The 25,643-nt window shown below is 42.9% G+C and overlaps 1 protein-coding gene across 3 annotated transcripts in view; it reads left to right on the forward strand.

Annotated features, from left to right (window-relative positions):
• Positions 1-25,643, forward strand: part of PAWR (pro-apoptotic WT1 regulator) — a 166,538-nt gene that overhangs the window by 49,131 nt on the left and 91,764 nt on the right. For 2 of the 3 annotated variants that reach the window (XM_040343932.1, XM_040343933.1), the window contains exon 3: positions 8,399-8,500. The exons of the other annotated variant lie outside the window; for it this stretch is intronic. In XM_040343932.1, the coding sequence (XP_040199866.1) occupies positions 8,399-8,500 (102 nt within the window). The remainder of the gene's footprint in view (positions 1-8,398; positions 8,501-25,643) is intronic. 3 annotated transcript variants of the gene reach the window in all.

Raw genomic sequence — 25,643 nt, forward strand, 5'->3', positions numbered from 1 at the left:
GATGGGGGGTGACAATGGCTGGATGGGGGGATACATTGCTGCATGGGGGGTGACAATGGCTGCATGGGGGGGTGACAATGGCTGCATGGGGGGTGACAATGGCTGGATGGGGGGAGACAATGGCTGCATGGGGGGTGACAATGGCTGCATGGGGGGTGACAATGGCTGCATGGGGGGTGACAATGGCTGCATGGGGGGTGACAATGGCTGCATGGGGGGTGACAATGGCTGCATGGGGGGTGACAATGGCTGCATGGGGGGTGACAATGGCTGGATGGGGGGAGACAATGGCTGGATGGGGGGATACATTGCTGGATGGGGGGTGACAATGGCTGGATGGGGGGATACATTGCTGCATGGGGGGAGACAATGGCTGGATGGGGGGATACATTGCTGCATGGGGGGAGACAATGGCTGGATGGGGGGATACATTGCTGGATGGGGGGAGACAATGGCTGGATGGGGGGATACATGGTTGCATGTGGGAAGACAATGGCTGGATGGGGGGATACATTGCTGCATGGGGGGAGACAATGGCTGGATGGGGGGAGACAATGGCTGGATGGGGGGAGACAATGGCTGGATGGGGGGGAGACAATGGCTGGATGGGGGGGAGACAATGGCTGGATGGGGGGGAGACAATGGCTGGATGGGGGGGAGACAATGGCTGGATGGGGGGAGACAATGGCTGGATGGGGGGAGACAATGGCTGGATGGGGGGATACATGGCTGCATCTGTGGGGGGACATCGCTGCATTTGGGGACACATTTTAAAAAAAGTATCGGTATTCGGTATCGGCGACTACTTGAAAAAAAGTATCGGTACTCGTACTCAGTCCTAAAAAAGTGGTATCGGGACAACCCTAGTAGAAAGTAGACATAGGGGACAAAAACGCTAAAATGTTTCACATCATGGATAGATGCTTAGTCATAGCTGGTGGACAAAAACGCTAACATGTTTCACATCATGGATAGATGCTTAGTCATAGCTGGTGGACAAAAACGCTAACATGTTTCACATCATTGATAGATGTTTAGTCATAGACTAAGCATCTATCCATGATGTGAAACATGTTAGTGTTTTTGTCCCCTATGTCTACTTTCTACTATTGATTGCAGTGTTGCATGAATTTTTGGATGTTATACAGCCGGGGCTTAAGTGGTTAATGTGACCTATAAACTGTACAACTCAATTGAAAAACAAACTTTTAGGGGAAGTAAAAATAAAAAATGGAAATATATATATTTCATAATAAATAAATATATCATTTTGGTTGTAAACAAATATTGCATTATTGTTTCAATGCCTACATGCCTGGATTCAATTTGAGTTTTTTATTTAAATTTTTTTGATACATCTTTACCCTCTGGAGATTGCTTTGATTTTCAGTGGTGGGCTGCACATTGGTGCAAGGAACCCAGAGGTGTCCTCTCTAAATTCATATAATAGCAAACTGAAACAAAAGTAAAAAGTGTAGAAAAATCCCCCCCCCCCACACACACACAAATACATACACACCGATTCTCAGAGTGAAGATGTATAAATGTACAGAAATGTCTATTATGTGTTCGATATTCCTATGTACGCCAGAGGTAGAAGAATCATTTTAGGTCCATTATTTTAGTTCAACTCTGACTTGATGGGCAGTAATGTTTTTTAATGTGTCATCTATTTACAGTTACTGGGAATCTTTGTTTTTCAACGATTTGCGCGCACATTCAGTTCTCAGCCTACAAATATTTATTAACTAAACATTTATTTTTATTTAACCTCTCTTCTACTTTTCTAATTTAACCTCTTTGTCACCGCTTTACTGTAAGTGAATGTCCTTTAAGGGCCAGTTCCCACTGGTGCAATGTCTGAGATCGAATGTGATTGCCACCGTACTGCAGTGCAAATCACATGCGATCTCTGTGCGATGTAATTTCAACCATAAAGATCGTATGGCTGAATTTGCATCAAACTCGCACAGGACCCTTTTTTGTCCGCAGCAGAATCTGATTGCATGGGTGTTCACAAATGTGTCCGGTCCCTGCTGAACCTGACATATTTTGATCCATGTAAGGCCAGCTTTAGAATGAGCCTGTCCCAAGTCTGTCCTCATTAACATATAATGCAAATAGCCCAGCATATACACCTTTAAATTTTTTGTTGGGGCAGACATTGTTCAAATCTAGTTATATTTGATAATATCTGCCTAAACAATACAGACAGGGTTAATTGTGGCAAACACAGCTACCCAACACCCTCTTAACCAAAGAACTACTTAGGATTTTTTTCATGCTGAGGGTCCATAATGGATCTTCTAAAAAAAAAGTAAGTTGGCTAGTGCACATCGCTGGATGTAAGTATAAGGGGGGGGGGGGGGGTTGCACACATGTAGGGCTGCACCGATACCACTTGCCAATACCGATTACCGATGCACTTTTTTAATGTCAGGTGACAGTGGCACTAATATGCAGCACTGATAGGTGGCACTGATGAGGCGTGGACTGTGTCAGTAATTTATGTATTTTTTTTTTTTAGACAGGAGACAAAGGCTCCTGTTCATTCATAAACTGAGGGGGAGCGGAGACGGACGTGGCAGGGGATAATTTGTGTGGCGGTGGGGGCCGTTACAAGCATCGATCTCCCTGTATAGATTTCAATAAAGCTGCTGGCAGCTACAGGAGGGAGAGGAGGAGAAGCGGCTGTCAGTTGCTTTAATGAAATGTATACAGGGAGATTGGTGCTTGTAACGGCCCCCACCGCCAAACCGATCATCCCCTGACTGCCCAGGTATCGGATTAGGCATCAGAGCATTTGCACGAGTACAAGTACTAGTATCAGTATATCAGTATTGGTGCCACCCTACCTTCATGCATAGAATGCATGAAGGTAATAAAAACCTTTAGCCTTTAAAACCACTTTAAGCTTCATAGATTAGATGTGACTGAGTCCCTAAAAGTTTTGGTTCATAAAAGGTTTTCAGCCTCCAATTTATTAAAATGATGGCATTTTCATTTGTTACTTCTTTTGAATATTCAGAGGTTGGAAAAATGTGTAAAGTGCAGGTTTAGGCTGTGCTGTCCTTTTTTTTTAAACCGATACACACTATCCTTTGAGATGGCAGCCTTCACTTGGTTATGTGCCGTTAGGATTTCATAGCATCAAGTGATGTTTTTCCAGCTGTGGGAAGGTGCAAGATAGATAAATGCTTTCACTGCAATGCACAGTCTACTGTCCGTAACCTGAATAATTCATTAGCAGATTGTTCTGCTCATGAATTATAAACCTGCACCCTATTCTTCCTGTGCTACTGACATTTCTTACACACACTGTATGCAATTTCCTGCAGATTCAAAGAGGTCATGATAAATGAAAGCCTAGGCCAAGGCAAAAAAACAAACAAAACACATACCCGTATTTCATACATGTCTGCAATCAATGGACATTTTTCTGCATTTTTTGCCTTTTTAAACATGCTGCAGAACAGGAAAACAAGATTTTATGTACCAGAAATGGACTATTGCCTTGTACACGCGATCGGTTTTCCCGGCGGTAAAACCGAGAACCTGCTCGGTAGCTTTTTTCCCCTACACACAGCCAGGTTTCCCGACAGGAAAACTGCCATGAGAGCTTTTGGTCGGGAAACCCGGCCGTGTGTATGCTCCACCGCAGGTTTTTCCCATAGGGAAACTGCCGGCTTAAAAACTGCCGTGATTTTTACCCGGCGGTTTTCCTGTCGGGAAAACTGCAATGGAACATACACACGGCCTGGATTCCCGACCAAAAGCTCTCATGGCAGTTTTCCTGCCAGGAAAACCGGTCGTGTGTACGAGGCATATGCCTTCCTTTATTGACTTGACAACACCATATTTCTTTCTCTGACTTGCTTAAGTACATGTTGTCAGCCCCGCCTACTTGATTTCTGATGGATTATATAGAGCCCTGCTCACCTCCTCCCCACCATAACCCCTACCGGAGGGAATAAAAAAATTAACCGATTGAAGTTTGGCTCTATTTTACTTGCTACCTGCTCTGTGCTAAACAAGATATAGTATACAAGTAGCATGCATGCATTTTAAATTAAAGTCTGTGTGACTAGTTTCTGTTCACTTTCAGCAAAAGAAAAGAGGCAGCAGGTCTGTACACATTTGTCTCTTTCCAGTAAAAAGCATGTTAGAGACCCAGTGACATTTCTCAGTTGGGCCACTTAAAGATTAATTAGACACTTGGCCTTTTTATCATTCTTGCTCTTGTGAGAGACTTACGTGAAGTGAATATTATTTTCAATGTCCCCTAAGCTTTGCAGGCGTAGATGGGATGCAGAATGTATTAAAAATACATTTCTCAGTTTAAAATATAGTTCATGCTTTTGAAATGATGAAAATCGTTTTATTTATTGAAAGCGTATCTGTGGTCAAAATGTTAAATCATTAAAGTATAATGATTAAGTAATCTCCGCAATGGGACACAGATGGCGGAAAAAATAAATCTGACAGGTGTTATAACCCTCCCTTGTTCTATCCAAAAAAATAATTAAAGTTTTGCCTATACCATAAAACTTTGGTTTGAGAGCGTTTTTCAAGACAAGCTAAATTTTTTAATACATTTTGACTTGATATACAAGCGATGTCTTGATATACAAGTAGCGTCACGTCGCAACTGAGTATAAAAGAGAAGAGAGGCACCTCTAAAGCCCTGTACACACCATCAGTCCATCCGATGAGAACGGTCCGAAGGACCGTTCTCATTGGTTAACCGATGAAGCTGACTGATGGTCTGATGTGCCTACACACCATCAGTTAAAAAAACGATCGAGTCCAACGCGGTGATGTAAAACACAACGACGTGCAGAGAAAAATTAAGTTCAATGCTTCCAAGCATGCGTCGACTTGATTCTGAGCATGCGCGGGTTTTTAACCGATGCTTTTGCATACTAACGATCGGTTTTGACCTATCGGTTAGAGGTCCATCGGTTGAATTTTAAAGCAAGTTCTACATTTTTGAACCGAAGGATAACTGACCGATGGGGCCCACACACGGTCGGTTTGGACCGATGAAACGGTCCTTCAGTCCGTTTTCATCGGTTTAGACTGATCGTGTGTATGCGGCCTAAGTGTAGCAATATGGTTACATTTATTGAAGGTACAACATTTAGCAACATATTGCTACACTTAGAGGCGCCTCTCTTCTCTTTTATACTCTGTAGCTCCTTCTGGATTTTGCTTCTAGTCTGGCGGCCGTATTTTGAACGACTTGCAGACGAGCGATTTGGTACTTTGGGAGACCGAGGTAGAGGGCGTTTGCATAATCCAATCTGGAGTTTACAATTGCTCCCACCACGGTCGCTGTGTCTTCTTTTGGAATAAAAGGAGTGAGTTTGCGTAGTAGGCGCTGACCACTGACCCTATTTGTGCGTCCATTGTCATGTAGGAGTCGAAGATGACCCCGAGACTTTTGACTTTGGCGCTAGGGGTGATGATTTTGCCCAGAATGGGCGGGGGCAACCAAGTTGTTGCAGGTTGATTCATACGCTTGGCGTGAAACAGGAGAAGTTCTGTTTTCGCTCCGTTGAGTTTAAGATAACTCTTTGTCATCCAGTTCTCTATAAAAGAGAGGCATGTCTCTAGATTGAGATGGTGATCCTTTTTGTTGCAAATGCGGAAATACAGTTGCATGTCGTCTGCATATGAGTGATAAAGCAGTTTTTGTCTGCTAATGATTTTAAAAAGAGGACGAAGATAAAAGTTAAACGGCACTTGCGATAGAGGCGATCCTTGAGGGACTCCGTGCGATAACGTGCGTTTCTCAGAAGTGAAAGGTCCCAATTTCACTGTTTGTGATCGGTTTTCCAAAAAAGAGGAGAACCAAGATAAATCACCTTCTGCGACTTTGGCTACGTCCGCTAGCCGAGTCAGTAATAGTTTGTGGTCTACGGTGTCAAAGGCAGCGCTTAGGTCCAGCAGAACCAGGAGACAAGATTCTCCTTCGTCTGCGGCCTCTAGAGCGTCGTCCCATATTTTGAGCAATGCTGTTTCTGTACCGTGTCCGTGGCGGAAACCCGATTGAAATGGATCAAGTAGATTATGGGTATCTAGATGCTGTTGCAGCTGTTGTACCACTACTTTCTCCATGACCTTCGAGAGAATGTTTAGGCCTGTTATGGGACGGCGATGAAGTGGGTCCTTGGGGTCTAGGGTGGGTTTCTTCAAGATGGGTTGGACTATGCCCTCTTTCAACTGGGAGGGCACTATGCCTTCCTTGAAAGAGTGGTTTATAAGCTGCGTGATAGGAGGTGCCATGATGTCGGCGCATTCCTTCAGCAGTTTAGTGGGAATTATATCATTTGTCGCTGAGCTGTTTCGCAGAGTACCGATGATATTTTTTGTGGCCTTTGATGGAGATGGGTTCTAGGGTGAACTTTTCAGATTGTGGTGAATTTTGGTGGATGTTGTATGGGTAATTGCAGGGGGGGGGGGGGGGGGGGGGGGGATTGTTCTGCTGAATGCTTTCTCGGATTCCCTCAATTTTATTAATGAAGTAATCCGACAATTCATCGCAAAACTCTTGGGTGTCCGAATTGGGGGCTTCCAGACAGACGGGATTCATGGTCTGAGTGACCATCTTGAAGAGTTCGCGGGGGCGATTTAGGGCGCTGTTGATTGCCTTTGAAAAATAGTTTTTCTTGGCTTTGAAAATTTCTTTGTGGTATTTGTTGATGGACATTTTATGGTTACACAGCCTATCACATTGCTATAATCTTTTTATATTGTCTATAAACTGAGGACTTAAATGGTTTTGGAACAAATCATTTCAGTTATCATTATTTCTTATGGGTAAATTTTACTTTGATATACAAGTTGTTTGGATTACAAGCATGTTTCCGGAACTAATTATGTTCGCAATCCAAGGTTTTACTGTAGTATTTTAATTCATTCCCACATTGTATTTCAATCATTTCTAGCCTACTCCTATTAATTGGAATGATCTTGGAAGTGTAAACTTTCTTTGTGAAGGTCCCCACACATTTACTTTCTTGAATTCTGACACATATTTGCTATGCCCTTACAATAGACACTGCTGTGTCACACATTTCATAGTGTCTGCCTTCTGAACTGCAGAGGTGCTGAGGGGAGGAGTTTCAGGAGGCAGAGTCGGTACAGGAATCAATGATTGCAAGCAGCAAGGTACCATGGGATATATAGTCCTTAGAATTGAATAGTAAACTGTACAGGAGAAGCCGTAAACTTATATTATTGAACTATCAAGAATAACTAGTGATTGTATTGTAATACAATGCTAATGTTCTAAAATTAAAGTGTGTGTTGTGACCATAGATTTCCTTTTAAAATGTTTGTCCAGCCAAAGTTTTAGGGTCCATTCACACCAGGTATAACAGTGGTGAACGGGCCATGTGTGCTGAAAAGGGTAAGGGCGTCCATATTTTTATTTATGTTTGCACAGTGAGTCCACTGCCTCAAACCACTCAGCAGAAAATTGTACTTCATGAAATGTCATTGTTTAACATTTCAATAAAATATATAATAAAAATAAACAGTGCGATGTGCCGCTAATTCGCGCCTCACACTAGCTGATGTGAATTAGCCCTTAGTTTTCAAAAGAGTAAGAAAGGTTAGACCCCTTTCACACGGAGGCGCTTTTCAGGCATTTTAGCACTAAAAATAGCACCTGTAAAGCACCTAAAATAAGCGCCTCTTATGCCTCCCCAGTGTGAAAGCCAGAGTGCTTTCACACTGGGGTGGTGCGCTTGGGGGACAAAAAAAAAAGTCCTGCAAGCAGCATCTTTGGGGCAGGTTTCGAGCGGTGTAACCCTTTCTAGCCCCGCTAGTGGCCGAAAATCGCCGCTAAAACAACGGTAAAGCTTTACTGCCAACGCCCCCGCCCCAGTGTGAAAGTTGCCTTTTGCTCCTTTTTCACTAAAATAACATCAGCATGCAGCTCTGCACGCTGATATGAAATCCTCTTGCATTCATTAGTTAAACAAACATTTTTTGTTTAATCAGTTGACGTCCGGAAGGTTTTACCTCTTTTATGACCAGGGCCTTTTTTTTCTACTTTCTGTTATAAAAAAAAACAGTGAAATCAAATTTCTACATAAATTTGGGCCAAAATGTATTCTGCTACATGTCTTTGGTAAGAACCAAACTATATTTTTGAGGACACTATACTATTGGGGACACTAATATAGTTCTCATCGTGATCAAGCTACTTATCTGTACTCCATACTAGTAAGGCCACAGCAGGGGGCATGCACATGCGTGCCCAAAAAGCCGGAGACAGGCGTAGACGTACAGGTACGTTGCCTAGCCTGTATCTGCTGCCCGCCCACAGTAAATGTACTGGCGGCATGTGGTCAACTTACAATTTCTGTTTTTCTTCTTCTTTATTCAGGAAGGCACTGGTGATGTAACCAGGGCCTCAAGGCTGCCTCCTGGGATATCTACAAATGATGTCCACAGTCAAGTGTTCCCGGAAGCAGACCAAGAGTTTCAGGTAGAGTTCAAGGAAGTAAAGGGAGATGGATTTATCTTCCCATGGTGAAAAAGTTTGAACATTTCTAAAGGCGCCTTTGTTGCAATTTTTATGATGTATGCATGTGAGTTAGGGACCTTAGATAACAAGCTTCTTAAAGGCAGGGACTGATATAGCATACATTGATGGTGCTATATACGTTCCTGAAATAAATAAAAACTAATAAGGGTGAAGTCCCTCTTTAACCACTTCCCATCCTTAGGATGTACCCGTACACCCCCAGGAACAAGTGGTGCTTTCAGGATCATGGACTGCATTTGGCCATAGGCTTTCCTATAGAAGTGATCCCAGCAGCTCTACAGCTGCTTGATCACTTCTAGGTTGTGGAAGTGGGGTCCTCTCAGTGTCGCACGCCACTGTTCCTGGGCTCTGTGGTGCAATCAGAGAGCTTGGAATACCTTGCTTAATTTAGCCTAGTGGACAATTTTGAATTGAAACATTACTGTCACTTTATATATGCAGGGCGTAAGCTATCAAATATGTGTCTTTTATAAATTTGGGTCAAAAATGATATTCAAGAGTGGTCTCCTGATTAAATATGCAGCAAAGGTTGTATCTTTTTGACACATCACACCCGACAAAGTGTCTCAGGAGGCTTTTGGGACAGAACAAGGTCATTATGTAATAGAATTTTTATTATTTATTAGACGCTTTGTCAAAAATCTATTGTAACTACAGTTAAAAAAAAAAAAAAACACTTCTGTTTTTCCATTTAGTGTTTACACGTCTGAGAAAAGATAAAGTCTTTCAGAATTCTCCTGACTCCTGCATGAATGGCTCTTAAAATGTGAACTGATCTTCATAAGTTATATTAAGAAGTAACAATACACACAACATTTTACATCGCTATATACTATGTTTTATGAATAAATAGTTTCATACAACTCTGTATGATAGTCTAAACATGTCATAAATTAAATTGCTATGTCCTATACAAGCCCTTATAAAGTAAATACAGACTTTATTTTCCCTACTTGAGCTAAATCCTCCCTAATTTGAGTCTCACAAGCTCCCCTTTCCAGACACTGCAGCTCATGGTGAGAGGATTTCAACAACAGAGGCTAGGGGACAAGCTACACATGCTCAGTTTGGTTTGTGATTCTAGAGAGTTGTTGTTTTTTTCTTGGGAGAGTGCATGTGATCAGCACAGGACCAATCACCACTATCCAGACAGAGGGTCAGGCTCATGCAGGCTCATAGGACAGTCAGAGGGAGAATGAAAACTCCTCCTACAAGCTTTAACCAGACACTCATAGAGGTCACAAGACTCCTCTAACTGCTGATGAGAACAGGTGTTTAGCAGTTTATATTTACTAAAACTATTGCATGTTCATGTTATACAGTGATAAAAATAAGTATTTGAACACCCTGCTATTTTGCAAGTTCTCCCACTTGGAAATCCATGGAGGGGTCTGAAATTGTTATCGTAGGTGCATGTCCACTGTGAGAGACATAATAAAAAAAAAAGAAATCCAGAAATCACAATGTATGATTTTTTTAACTATTTTTTTGTATGATACAGCTGCAAATAAGTATTTGAACACCTGAGAAAATCAATGTTAATATTTGGTACAGTAGCCTTTGTTTGCAATTACAGAGGTCAAACGTTTCTTGTCGTTTTTCACCAGGTTTGCACACACTGGAGGAGGGATTTTGGCCCACTCCTCCACACAGATCTTCTCTAGATCAGTCAGGTTTCTGGGCTGTCGCTGAGAAACACGGAGTTTGAGCTCCCTCCAAAGATTCTCTATTGGGTTTAGGTCTGGAGACTGGCTAGGCCACGCCAGAACCTTGATATGCTTCTTACAGAGCCACTCCTTGGTTATCCTGGCTGTGTGCTTCGGGTCATTGTCATGTTGGAAGACCCAGCCTCGACCCATCTTCAAAGCTCTAACTGAGGGAAGGAGGTTGTTGCCCAAAATCTCGCAATACATGGCCCCGGTCATCCTCTCCTTAATACAGTGCAGTCGCCCTGTCCCATGTGCAAAAAAACACCCCCAAAGCATGATGCTACCACCCCCATGCTTCACAGTAGGGATGGTGTTCTTGGGATGGTACTCATCATTCTTCTTCCTCCAAACACGGTTAGTGGAATTATGACCAAAAAGTTCTATTTTGGTCTCATCTGACCACATGACTTTCTCCCATGACACCTCTGGATCATCCAAATGGTCATTGGCAAACTTAACCTTAACCTTGACTTAACCTTGACATGTGCTGGTTTAAGCAGGGGAAACTTCCGTGCCATGCATGATTTCAAACCATGACGTCTTAGTGTATTACCAACAGTAACCTTGGAAACGGTGGTCCCAGCTCTTTTCAGGTCATTGACCAGCTCCTCCCGTGTAGTCCTGGGCTGATTTCTCACCTTTCTTAGGATCATTGAGACCCCACAAGGTGAGATTTTGCATGGAGCCCCAGTCCGAGGGAGATTGACAGTCATGTTTAGCTTCTTCCATTTTCTAATGATTGCTCCAACAGTGGACCTTTTTTCACCAAGCTGCTTGGCAATTTCCCCGTAGCCCTTTCCAGCCTTGTGGAGGTGTACAATTTTGTCTCTAGTGTCTTTGGACAGCTCTTTGGTCTTGGCCATGTTAGTAGTTGGATTCTTACTGATTGTATGGGGTGGACAGGTGTCTTTATGCAGCTAATGACCTCAAACAGGTGCATCTAATTTAGGATAATAAATGGAGTGGAGGTGGACATTTTAAAGGCAGACTAACAGGTCTTTGAGGGTCAGAATTCTAGCTGATAGACAGGTGTTCAAATACTTATTTGCAGCTGTATCATACAAATAAATAGTTAAAAAATCATAAATTGTGATTTCTGGATTTTTTTTTTTTTGATTATGTCTCTCACAGTGGACATGCACCTATGATGACAATTTCAGATCCCTCCATGATTTCCAAGTGGGAGAACTTGCAAAATAGCAGGGTGTTCAAATACTTATTTTCCTCACTGTATGTACTGTGGGAGACCAGGTATATTGAATGCAGGGTCCTGGGTAACACTTTAAATCTTCCTCCACACTAGAATTTACTCAAGATTGTCTGGTTCAAGTATTTGTACATGTTACAGCAAGAGGTAAAAAAAAAGTATTCTTGTCAATTTTGTTTATTGAATTTTTGAAAAGAATTACAGACCTATCCATAGTTGACATGTGAATTAACAAAAATAGTAGTAGCTAGCATAGAAAATAAAGATGTACAATCTGTAACTGAATTGAGTTCCAATAGTAAACAAAGGAGGTTTAAGTTGATAAACGTTAGCCGATAGTCGATTTGTCATGACATTAAAACATGTTTGAAATTGAATATAATAACCTACAAAACAGATATATATAATACATCATACAGTATATAATTATATATCTTTAGTGAGACTAAAAGTAGCAGAGATTCCTAACGTTATTTAACCACAAATAGATATATAATAGAAGGAGGTAATAAATATAGAAACAGATATTTACTACATAACTAGCAGGTGTATAGTAATGGTATGGTTCTCAAAAGTAAAAAAATATAGAGATAAGGAGTATCGATTTAAGAACCTCGCTACTAAATTTATAAACAACAATGGATATCAAAGAAAAAACAGACTTAGGAAGAGTAATAGGTTAGAAGGAAAGAGAAAGATAAGAGAAATAAAGATGGGAAAGATGAAAAAAAATAGAAGAGGTCCCCAGGGTTACTTATAATATTAGACACTTGTGCGTGTGTGTGTGTATGTATATGTATGTATATATACCAAGTATAGATTTGCATCTGTGTTAACAAGGTCTCAATAGAGTGGTGTCAAAGGTGGCGGAGAGGAAATGGGTCACCCAAGGATTCCAAATGTATTTATTCTTTATAACGTTAGATAATTGCCCACTTCCAGAATTGTGCATACTTTGTTGAAGCTTGCTGTTATAGTGTGCCTGTGGCCCTTTGCACAATTCCCATAAAGAAAAGCTTTGGCGAGGAGGAACTCCAGTGACCTGCACACAGCCCTGACCTCAAATCGGTTGAACACTTTTTGGGGTAAACTGAAACTCAATTTGTGAGACGGGTCTTCTCATCCAACATTAGCATCTGACCTTACAAAGGCAAACTCTTTCTCTGATTCAAACCCCCTCACATGTGCTTTCTTTTCCCGGACACGGTAGCTCTGAGAGCTTGCTCCTTTGATGGCGGGGGTGAATAATAAGTCTCTTGGCAATGTCCTTGCAACAAGGCAGGACCAGATAATTATATCTCTAGGAGACCTATAATAAGGGCATTATTCCACTTGGTCAAAGCTGCTCAGTTGGTTTTTATCTACAGACATAGGCCATTTTTTTTTTTTTTTTTTTGGTAAAGGTGAGTTATGCCTTTAAGCAAACTCCTGTATGAGAGTCTAAACTGGTTTCAAAACCAGTACTATGTGATGCAAAAACCTCAAAGTACATAAAAACTTCCTTGACCTGCCGTCCGAGTCAAATCGTCTGTTATTTGAGTCTTGCAAACCAACCCTCTTACACACGGGCCACACTGTCAGCCCCTTCTCTCCGCGGTCCATTCATAGAGCGCTTTGTATTCTGGGAATGGGTTTGCAGAACCCAGGCGTTTAGTAAATGGATGAGAAGAGAGGCGGACAAAGGTGAGTCCGGCCTATGTGTAGAAGATCTGAAAATCTTCGTCAAAGCACTAGAATTATAGCGAAAACTACACTTCCCGTCATGAATATATGTACAAATTGTAAAAATCAGACATCGATCCAAGAAGTGGCATACACATCATTACACTTTACTGTTTGTTACCCAGCAGATATTAACCGGTTCCCGACCAGCTCACGCAGATATACTACGGCAGAATGGCTCTCCTGTGTGAAATCCTGTACATATACGGCTTTGCCCAGGAGAGCCACCAGAGGGTACGCAAGCGCCGCAGGAGGCATGGGCGGCTGGCGCGATCGCCACCGGCCACGTGCGATCGTGTGCAGGAGCATGGGGGTTTGTGTGTGTGTAAACGCACAAATCCCTGTGTTAGAGGAGAGAAGAGAGATCGTGTGTTTCTACAAAGTAGAAAAAGCGCTCTGTCATCTGTCCTAGTTAGTCCCATCCCCTCACAGTTAGAGCACACACATAAGGAACACAGTTAACTCCTTAATTGCCCCCTAGTGTAAACCCCTTCTCTGCCAGTGACATTTACATAGTAATCAGTGCATATTTATAGCACTGATCGCTCTGTAAATGTCAATCGTCCCAAAAGTGTCTGACCTGTCCGCCGCAATACCGCAAAAAATTGCAGATCACTGCCATTACTAGTAAAAAAAAAAAAAAACATCTAAATGCCATAAATCTTTCCCATTTTGTAGACGCTATAACTTTTGCGCAAACCAATAAATAAACACTTATTGCGATATTTTTTTTTTTACCAAAAATATGTAGAATACATATCGGTCTAAACTGAGGAAAACATTTTTTTTTTTTTTTTAATATGGATATTTACTATAGCAAAAATTAAAAGATATTGGGGGTTATTTACTAAAGGCAAATCCACTTTGCACTACAAGTGCAAACTACACTTGAAATTGCACTGAAAGTGCACTTGGAAGTGCAGTCACTGTAGATCTGCGGGGGACATGCAAGGAAAATAAAAAACAGCATTTTAGCTCACACATGGTTGGATAATAAAATCAGCAGAGCTTCCCCTCATTTCAGATCTACCCTCTCAGATTTACAGCGACTGCACTTCCAAGTGCACTTTCAGTTAAAATTTTCAATTTCAAGTGCACTTTGCACTTTTACACTTTTTGTAAATAAATAACCCCCATTGTGTGTTTTATTTTTTAATTGTCGCTCTTCTTTTGTTTATAGCGCAAATAAAACAGCAGAGGTGATCAAATACCACCAAATGAAAGCTCTATTTGTGGGCAAAAAAGGACATGCATTTTGTTTGGGTACAGCGTCACACGACAATTGTCAGTTAAAGCGACGCAGTGCCGTATCGCAAAAAATGGCCTGGTCATTGAGCAGCCAAATTTTCCAGGGCTGAAGTGGTTAAATAAACTTTTTCACGGGGGCACTTATGATTAAATACTGCACCACATATTTTTTTGGTGACCGTGGTAAGATAATGAGGCTACATATGCAAACAGCAGTAAAAAACATGATAGACATTTCCACTTTTGATGAAATAGTGATAATCCTATAGACTCATTGCAGTGTCAATCACCCTAATAATTGTATTCCCAACATCACAAAATCTCTCAAATAGACTAAGAGGTCTGACAAGCGGGTCAACAACTGCAAATATTAATATCTGACATCATAAATAAAAAATAAACCGTGTATTACATTTTTACAGAATGTATTTGCAAGCATTTAAAATATTAAAAGACTTCCTTAGAGAGATAAAAAAATATATTCTGTCTGCTTACATTGAATAATCATTTTTTTTAAAACCTACACTAGCTTTCAATATAATTCTGGGTATTCCATATGTGACCGTTTTTTATTTTTTAATTATGGCATGCAATATTAATTTTCAGAAATGTTGATCTGCTTGACGGCAGTGGTTCTAAAGCATTTTTTTTTTACCTTAACCTCTTGACCACTGGGCACTTAAACCCCCTTCCTAACCAGACCAATTTTTAGCTTTCGGTGCTCTCACAATTTGAATGACAATAACTCAGTCATACAACATTGTACCCATTTGAAATTGTTGTCCTTCTTTTTTTCACACAAATAGAGCTTTCTTTTGGTGGTATTTGATCACCTCTGGGTTTTTTTTTTTTTTGCGCTATAAAAGAAAAACGACAGAAAATTCTGTAAAAAAAAAAAAAAAAAAACTTGTTTCTGTCATATTCGCAGGTTATTTCTCACACACAGTATATGCTTACCACGAATTACACCCCAAAACACATTCTGCTATTCCTCCCGAGTATGGCGATGCCCCATGTGTGCGACTTTTACACGGCGTGGCCACATAGAGAGGCCCAACATGCAGGGAGCGCCATCAGGCGTTCTGGAACACCCAGACCAATTCTTACAATTACATAGAACCCCAAAACATTATATATGCGGAGTATTGGGGTATTGCGGAGTATTGGGGTATTGCGGAGTATTGGGGTATTGCGGAGTATTGGGGTATTGCGGAGTATTGGGGTATTGCGGAGTATTGGGGTATTGCGGAGTATTGGGGTATTGCGGAGTATTGGGGTATTGCGGAGTATTGGGGTATTGCGGAGTATTGGGGTATTGCGGAGTATTGGGGTATTGCGGAGTATTGGGGTATTGCGGAGTATTGGGGTATTGCGGAGTATTGGGGTATTGCGGAGTATTGGGGTATTGCGGAGTATTGGGGTATTGCGGAGTATTGGGGTATTGCGGGGTATTGCAGAGTATTGGGGTATTGCAGAGTATTGGGGTATTGCAGAGTATCGAGGTATTGCCAGAGCATGGGGTATTGCCAGAGCATGGGGTATTGCCAGAGCATGGGGTATTGCCAGAGCATGGGGTATTGCCAGAGCATGGGGTATTTGCAGAGTATTGCGCAGGGATAGCTAAGCTGGGATGGATCTGTGACTGCAGTTGTCCAGCCACAGCACTGCTGACACCCCGCGCTCCCCCCCCTCTCCTCTCGCACTGTACCGAACGGTACAGAGAGGGGAGGGAGGAACCGGCGTCATCAAATGACGCCGGTTTGTTTACAAGTGATCGCTCCGTCATTTGACGGAGCGATCACGTGGTAAACGGCCGCTATCAGCGGCAATTTACCGTGATCCGTGATGCGCCGGGTCTTCTAGACCCGGCGAGCACGGACACTTCCGCGAGCGCGCCCCAGGGGACGCGCAAACGCAGAAGTGCACGAGGACGTCCCAGGGACGTCCTGTCACAGTAACTCGACCGCGCTGTAGCAGTATTTTTGCTATAGCGCGGTCGGCAAGAGGTTAATGCATTCCATTGATTTTTTTTTCCTCTCACCCCCTTCTAATACTTACCGGAGCCCTCATTCGATCCAGTGCTGTATACGTCTGTGTATCTCTTCTCTCCCCTCACTTCTGAATCTCAAGCCAATGACAAAGGAGCGGGGAGTGGGGCCGATTTCCGATGTCTGTGTCAGTCCCGTGGCAGCTTTTACAATCACTTTAAGACTGGTTTTATTTTTGTTCAATCCAGTGGGCTGAAGGAAAAAAAATGGACATATCGCTGTACTAACATAAGCAATGTTAGTACATCCATCTCCCCTGTGTATTGTGTTCTGACAGGGGGCAGCCCCCTGCAATGCAAGGACAGACAGATCGGATGCATAGTGGATGTAGGTTTTCCAGCAAGCCCGTTCGACAGAAGCCAGTCGTGAGACTGGCCTCTGTCAGACAGGAAGCTGTACACACAGGCCACAAGTCGACATGTTTCTGCCAAACTGACTGTTTTCAGCCAGTGTGTACTCAGAATTACCCCTTTGGAGATATTTTGTGCTGTTGATAATGCATGATAGACATCATTTTTTTTTTGGTGTTCGAGTGGTGAGGGAATTGAACAGGTTTGTATTGCTATATTTGTCTCTGTTAAAGTGATTGTAAAGTCTTGTTTTTTTAGTTAAAAATAAGAAACCTGTTATACTTACCTGCTCTGTGCAGTGGTTTTGCACAAAGCAACCCCAAGCCTCCTCTTCTCGGGTCCCTCTTTGATGCTCCTGGCCCCTCCCTCCTGTTGAGTGCTCCCACAGCAAGCAGCTTGCTATGGGGGCACCCGAGCTGAGTCACAGCTCCCTGTGTCCATTCAAACATGTTGCTGCAGCCCTGCCCCACCCCATTTCTCTCCTCATTTGCCAACTGAATTTAATTGCCAGCAGTGGCAGAAAATGAGGAAGGGAGACCCGGTCAGCTGAAACACTCCTGCAACCAGGACCACTGATAGGTGGGGACCACCGGTCCTCTTGTAGGGGGCCCAAGCACACAGGGGGGCCCACTCAGGAAGTTGGATTAGTGATGGACGACACTTGTGTCTCTCTTCCTACAGCAGCTGAAAGCTGGTCTCTCCCCCTCTCCCTACTGCCAGCTCTTATCTGCTGAGAAAGAGACAGTCATCCCTTAGTAATCCCCCTCCCTGTGTGGGACCCCCTCTCAGCACTGCCTCTAATGTTAGCTGTGCTCCTGAGTTTATCTCTATCTGTTTCTCTCCCTCTGTCTCTCTGATCCTGGAGCCTGTATATTTTTTTTATCTCATCTTCATTGTTATTTATTAACTCAGTTTTAGATTTTAGCAGGAATTCTGTGAGTTATGTTGTATTTGTGTCTGCTAATAATTGTTTTGTATTTTTAGCAAAATGTAGCCTTAATATTTTCTATGGGGGCTGTCAGGTAGTCTGTACAGGGCCTGCAATTTCTATCAGTAGCCCTGCCTGCAACATCGCTGGATCTAGATGGGTCTCAGGTAAGTATTAGGGAGTGCTGGGGACACTGCTGCACACAGAAGGTTTTGTATCTTAATGCATATGGGACACAGTTGGCAAAAAAGTCTGACAAGAGGGAGATATGATCCTTATGCTATCTACTTTAAAGTAGCAGAATAAAACTATCTCTAAATCTACTGGCAGGCATATTCTAATACTAAAAAAGAAAAAGTGCAGCGCTGAGTATTCAGTGAAATGAATCAAAAAATATGGTAAATAATCAAAATTCAGTGAAAAATCAAAGAAATTTGAAAAAGAAAAAAGAGGGGGACACACCCCCAAGTAATGTGACAGGTAAATAACCTGAAAGACAGCTAGAAAGTGAGATCTAGCTGGATAATGTGTAATATAAACACACCGTGATAGGTGAGAGGACACAAAAATAAATGATAATGAGAACCTCAAATGAAGTCCATATAATTTATACGTGTAACTCCAAAATGTAAATGTGATAGTCCAAGGTCAAAATGGCCTATACAGTCCAAAGAAATATATATATGCAATGTATTTCCTTTATTGGAGTTGGTCAAAAGTTCTTTGTGGAAAAGACCAGATGACTGTAGAGGAATGGAAGATGTTGTGATCTTCTCAGGTATGGAACTCAGATGTTCTTAATAAGCAGTTGGAACCTCGTCAGCAATCCACAATGGTATCCAAATAAACAAGTATAAAGATGGGTACTCTTACCGGAAAGTGTGGACATACACGTCAGCGACGGTATGTCAAACACGCATGTACGAGCTCCTAGGCAGCCGTGATGTCAATGGGGAAGCTGTTTGATGTGCCAGCCTTTAATCCGCCAGGACGGGTCCAATCCAATGAGAGGAGACAGCTCGTGCAGGTGTGGTTCTCAGATGAAAGAGTGTAGTATGCAGGCCAAACGTAGAAACCATGTAAGGGAAAACGTACTCACATAGTGCGGTTAATCCCAAAACAAGCCTTTATTAGGCATAGAAAATAAAAGCCAAAATAAACAAAAAACTGGATAAAAATATATAAAATAGATAAAAAAGTACAAGCCCAGTGAAAGACGAGTACAAGTGATCACAAGTAAAATATGGCGTAATGAGCAAGTAGCGTATGAGCTATGTACCCGACATGTTTCGAGCGGCAGAGCTCTTCAACTGGGGCATAACCCATACAAGTGCCCAACGCCATCTATTTATAACATAAGAATAAGCAATGATGACAGCGTGCCTGCAAACAGCTGAGGGAAGCCAGAGGAATTAACCAATCACAATCACTGACTTCAGGTGCCGCCCACTACTGTCAGCAAAGGACGTAGGATAAGCAATGATGACAGCGTGCCTGCAAACAGCTGAGAGAAGCCAGGGGAATTAGCCAATCACAATCACTGCCTTCAGGTGTCGCCCACTACTGTCAGCAAAGGACGTAGGATAAGCAATGATGACAGCATGCCTGCAAACAGCTGAGAGAAGCCAGGGGGATTAACCAATCACAATCACTGACTTCAGGTGCCGCCCACTACTGTCAGCAAAGGACGTAGTAAGTGAACAGCCACCTGTTAACTGTGGACCATCCGAGTGTCCATTGGTCCCCAGAGCGTGTCCAGGCGGGGCATAAGCAACGTCATAGCCGTCCTCAATGCTGCAGCCGGTGCGTCGATCTACGGCACCTACAACTGCTGCCAATCTGGGGGCGGGGGGCGGTCAGGCTCTTGACATGTGCGCAAGCGCAGCCACGGTGGACACGAAGGTCCCTACGGCAACCGCAGGGATGCTGACGTGTGATGTACGTGGCGCGCGTGCGTCCCACCCTGGAACGCAAAAGGGCCAATCACAGGGAAGAGTCAATGTATTATGAAACCAGGTCAGCGTCGTGATGTCATCACGCTGCGCCCTCACAATGCGTTCCAAGTATTCCAATGACTCGCACATACGAATCAGTGAGGAATATGGACACTGACCTGGAATACAAGGGGAGTGACATTTAGGAATACCCAATGGTGGTATAGGCAGTGTATACAAGGCTGTGTGGCATCATTGCTATTGTAAACAAAAAATATACATTAATACATATACAATCAATAAACAAAGTACCTGAAAAATAATAATGAATATGTCTGTATATAAAAATAACAATGCTATATTTTGAATACATGTGAGAAATGGAGAAAATGGCCATAATGATATGCTTATAAGAATGCCTAACAAAAATCCCAAATTAAGGAAAGCACAATAAGAGAAGGACATAAACGTCATACAATCACTAGGATTTGTTAATAAAGGCGTTAATATCCCACTCTATATTGAGTCCATGAGGGAAAAAACAGCGAAGCTGGTATATCCAGAACATCTCAAGTTGGGACACGCCTCTGATCTTGGACTCACCCCTCCAATGGGGGGTAAATTTGCCAATGATCTGGAAACTTGTCCCCTCTGGATTTTTATGATGATGTTCCAGGTAGTGTTTGGGCACACTGTGATTAGTTTTACCCAATCTAATCCGAGCTATGTGTTCATTTACCCTGATTGAGAACGTACGTATGGTCCTGCCAACGTATTGTTTTTTGCACGGACAAGTAAGCAAATAGACAACATAACGGGTGTCACAGGTTACAAAATCCCTCACATGGTAAATACTGGATGTCACTGTAGATGTAAAACTGGTAATCTTTCTGTTGGTAAGCGCGTTTAAAAGACAGACATTGCATCTCCTGCATGCATGGAATCCCTTCATCTCAGGAAAGAAAGACGGTTTGGTAGGAGGGTCTGATACGTTAGGGGCAAGCTTATTCCTGAGTGCCATGGCCCCCCTAAATACAACTCCAGGTCTATCAGGGAGTACCGGACCCAAAAGGGAGTCGCTTTTCAAAACGTTCCAATGCTGATTGAGTATGCTTTTGATACGTTTATGCTGGACAGAATACTGAGTAGTAAATGCCCATTTAAATTTTGTATCAGGGGGACGTTTTGGCTTCTCTACAGTAAGGGAATCTCTATCGATCTTGCGAACACGCTCAATATCCTCATCCACTTTCCCCGGTGAGTACCCCTTCTCAACAAATTTGGCCTTGAGGGATTCCGCTTGTATGACAAAATCAGAGGCGTTTGTACAATTCCTTCTAATGCGGAGCAACTGGCTGAAAGGTATAGATTTCAGCCAAGAACTGTAATGACAGCTGTCCGTGGGAATGTACCCGTTTCTGTCTGTTGGCTTAAAAAATGTTCTAGTAACCAACTGATTATTGTCCACTGAAATCTCAAGGTCAAGAAAATGTATAAGGGTGTGGCTAAGATCATAAGTGAGGATAATGCCCATCTCGTTGTCATTTAGAGTGACCATAAAGTCATGGAGAGATTCTTCATCACCATGCCACAGGAGGAGGATGTCGTCTATGTACCTGGCCCACAGCAAGATCTCTGGACGATGGAGGGCATAGACGACATCCTCCTCCCAATGGGCCATGTAAAGGTTCGCCAGGCTGGGGGCAAACTTGGCCCCCATCGCGACACCCTTTGTTTGAAGAAAGAAACGTTGGTCGTACCAAAAATAATTGCCCTGTGTGGCAAATTTGAGCAAGTCCATGATGAATCTCTGTTGTGCAATGGGGAGTGTGCCGTCCCTAGAAAGGGACAGTTCTACAGATTTGAACCCCAATTTGTGTGGTATGCACGTATACAGAGATGTAACATCGGCAGTTACCAAAAGACATCCCTCAGGAAGATCCACTGCTTGTAATTTGCGTATCGTGTCTCCTGTGTCTTTTAAAAAAGACGGAACAGCCCGCACCAGGGGTTGTAGGAAGAAATCGATGTACCTCCCAATACGAGAGGTCACCGAGTCTATCCCGCTAACGATGGGTCTGCCCGGGGGATTGGTGACACTTTTATGGATCTTAGGGAGGAAGTACATGACTGGAATGCGAGGGACGGTAGGTATAAGGTAATCTTTTTCTTTTTTATCCAGAATTCCATCAGAAAAACCCCTATTGATCAAACCCAAAAGAGACTTCTTTAGCGTCTTTGTTGGATCAGACGTCAATGGGGCATAGGTGCTTGTGTCATCAAGGATGCGGCACATTTCTAAATGATAATCCGCCTTATCCATGATGACCAAACCACCTCCCTTATCGGCTGGCCGAATTATTAGGTCTTTTCTCTCACACAAAGATTTAAGACCCAATTTGATGTCGGGATGGTCATAGGTACGTTTTTTGGGTATGGCTTCAAGGTCTTTGAGTACCAAGTCTCGAAAGACCTTAATGGATGATGCTGTGGTAGTAGGAGGATTGAACAATGATGGATTGGACATCCCTGAATGGATTACATCTCCTAAGGAGGCATAAGAAGTTTTGGACTGATAGGGGTTAGACAAAAAATATCTCTGAATATTTAATTTTCGGGTAAACTTATGAATATCGACAAAAGTGTCGAATTTGTTCAATTGTTTCGATGGAACGAATTTTAAACCCTTATCTAAGGTGGTAATCTCAGCCTTGGAAAATTCAACCTTGCTCAGATTGAAAATGCCACTACCTTTTACAGTCTGCCTCTTTTTCCTTGCCCTCCTCCCCCCTCGGGTGCCCCGTTTTGTTCTATGCCCCTTTTGGAACCCGTGCGAGCCCTGGGAAAATCCCCTTCATGGGGGGGCTCATGATGTGAGCGATTATAAGAATAAGGAGACCTATTGTAAGAATCCTGATCACCCTCCGTATAGGGATAGTAACCCCTAGTGTCCCTCAATGGAAGGAACCTATTGTGGGTATGTACCGGGGTATGATCTCCACGAGGACGATCATAGTGACCACCTCCTCGACTGTCATAGAATTCATGAGGAGATCTATCTCTACCATGGGAGTAGTGGGGTGATCTATCCCTGGTGTGTGAATCCCGGGGGGATCTATCCCGACTATGGTAATAGGCAGTACTATGGTCATTGGAAACCTGGTGGTTACCCCTTCCTTTACCTCGTCCACCCCTCCCCCTGGGTTGCCCCTTGATGTGATTATTGGGGATGGGGAATTTACTTGGAGGGTCTGTTGTTTTCATTGAAGGAACTTGGGGGGTGGTCGCGGGAACCAAAATTCTCGAGACATTGGCCAAGGGAGCCGTGGTATCCATCTGTGTGGGAATTACCTCACCGGATGGTATAAGTGACTCTTTTTTTTGCCATTTATAAACCAGACCAGCTTGATAGTCATTAGTGTCTCGGATATATTTTTTTTGTTTTTTAAAACGTTGGTCTCTTTCTTCCTTTTCCAGTATACCCTGGAGATTAGAGGAAAGGGAGATGTATTCTGGAGATGTTTTATGTGGAAGAAGTTGTTCTCGAAGGGTTTTAATCTCTGAGTCAATGGCCTTTAATTTAGACTTTTTTCTCCCTGTAAGGAATTCGAGAAGATTTAAGCCTGCTTCGTTAAAGTAACGAGACCAAGCCTGTAAATCATCATCACCTTGTTGTGGGTGAATATCCCACCTTAATCCTCTCGGGACCAATTTTTCCTTCTGGTATTGTTCCAGAAAGGCTATGTCCCATTGTAGATGGATTTCTGTGGTCATGAGATTTTTCAATCTCATGAAAACACCACTGATTTCCACGCTGGTACCAGTGACCGTGAAAATACCTTCAGTGTTTAAAGAGCGAGAGGACCTATAATCAAATACATCCATAATTGATGATGTGTAGTAAATGATAAAGGACTGTTTAGTGAGCTGCAACAATGGTGTCACGTGGAAAAAGATAAAATGAGGAAAAAAAAGTTGCGCTAACTGTAAATATTGTAAACCAGTAGCAGCTAGCACCAACAAAAGACAATATTGTGTACAAAGAATAAAAAAGAAAAAGTGCAGCGCTGAGTATTCAGTGAAATGAATCAAAAAATATGGTAAATAATCAAAATTCAGTGAAAAATCAAAGAAATTTGAAAAAGAAAAAAGAGGGGGACACACCCCCAAGTAATGTGACAGGTAAATAACCTGAAAGACAGCTAGAAAGTGAGATCTAGCTGGATAATGTGTAATATAAACACACCGTGATAGGTGAGAGGACACAAAAATAAATGATAATGAGAACCTCAAATGAAGTCCATATAATTTATACGTGTAACTCCAAAATGTAAATGTGATAGTCCAAGGTCAAAATGGCCTATACAGTCCAAAGAAATATATATATGCAATGTATTTCCTTTATTGGAGTTGGTCAAAAGTTCTTTGTGGAAAAGACCAGATGACTGTAGAGGAATGGAAGATGTTGTGATCTTCTCAGGTATGGAACTCAGATGTTCTTAATAAGCAGTTGGAACCTCGTCAGCAATCCACAATGGTATCCAAATAAACAAGTATAAAGATGGGTACTCTTACCGGAAAGTGTGGACATACACGTCAGCGACGGTATGTCAAACACGCATGTACGAGCTCCTAGGCAGCCGTGATGTCAATGGGGAAGCTGTTTGATGTGCCAGCCTTTAATCCGCCAGGACGGGTCCAATCCAATGAGAGGAGACAGCTCGTGCAGGTGTGGTTCTCAGATGAAAGAGTGTAGTATGCAGGCCAAACGTAGAAACCATGTAAGGGAAAACGTACTCACATAGTGCGGTTAATCCCAAAACAAGCCTTTATTAGGCATAGAAAATAAAAGCCAAAATAAACAAAAAACTGGATAAAAATATATAAAATAGATAAAAAAGTACAAGCCCAGTGAAAGACGAGTACAAGTGATCACAAGTAAAATATGGCGTAATGAGCAAGTAGCGTATGAGCTATGTACCCGACATGTTTCGAGCGGCAGAGCTCTTCAACTGGGGCATAACCCATACAAGTGCCCAACGCCATCTATTTATAACATAAGAATAAGCAATGATGACAGCGTGCCTGCAAACAGCTGAGGGAAGCCAGAGGAATTAACCAATCACAATCACTGACTTCAGGTGCCGCCCACTACTGTCAGCAAAGGACGTAGGATAAGCAATGATGACAGCGTGCCTGCAAACAGCTGAGAGAAGCCAGGGGAATTAGCCAATCACAATCACTGCCTTCAGGTGTCGCCCACTACTGTCAGCAAAGGACGTAGGATAAGCAATGATGACAGCATGCCTGCAAACAGCTGAGAGAAGCCAGGGGGATTAACCAATCACAATCACTGACTTCAGGTGCCGCCCACTACTGTCAGCAAAGGACGTAGTAAGTGAACAGCCACCTGTTAACTGTGGACCATCCGAGTGTCCATTGGTCCCCAGAGCGTGTCCAGGCGGGGCATAAGCAACGTCATAGCCGTCCTCAATGCTGCAGCCGGTGCGTCGATCTACGGCACCTACAACTGCTGCCAATCTGGGGGCGGGGGGCGGTCAGGCTCTTGACATGTGCGCAAGCGCAGCCACGGTGGACACGAAGGTCCCTACGGCAACCGCAGGGATGCTGACGTGTGATGTACGTGGCGCGCGTGCGTCCCACCCTGGAACGCAAAAGGGCCAATCACAGGGAAGAGTCAATGTATTATGAAACCAGGTCAGCGTCGTGATGTCATCACGCTGCGCCCTCACAATGCGTTCCAAGTATTCCAATGACTCGCACATACGAATCAGTGAGGAATATGGACACTGACCTGGAATACAAGGGGAGTGACATTTAGGAATACCCAATGGTGGTATAGGCAGTGTATACAAGGCTGTGTGGCATCATTGCTATTGTAAACAAAAAATATACATTAATACATATACAATCAAT

This window comes from Rana temporaria, chromosome 3 (assembly GCF_905171775.1).
Source record: "Rana temporaria chromosome 3, aRanTem1.1, whole genome shotgun sequence".
NCBI classification, from domain to species: domain Eukaryota; kingdom Metazoa; phylum Chordata; class Amphibia; order Anura; family Ranidae; genus Rana; species Rana temporaria.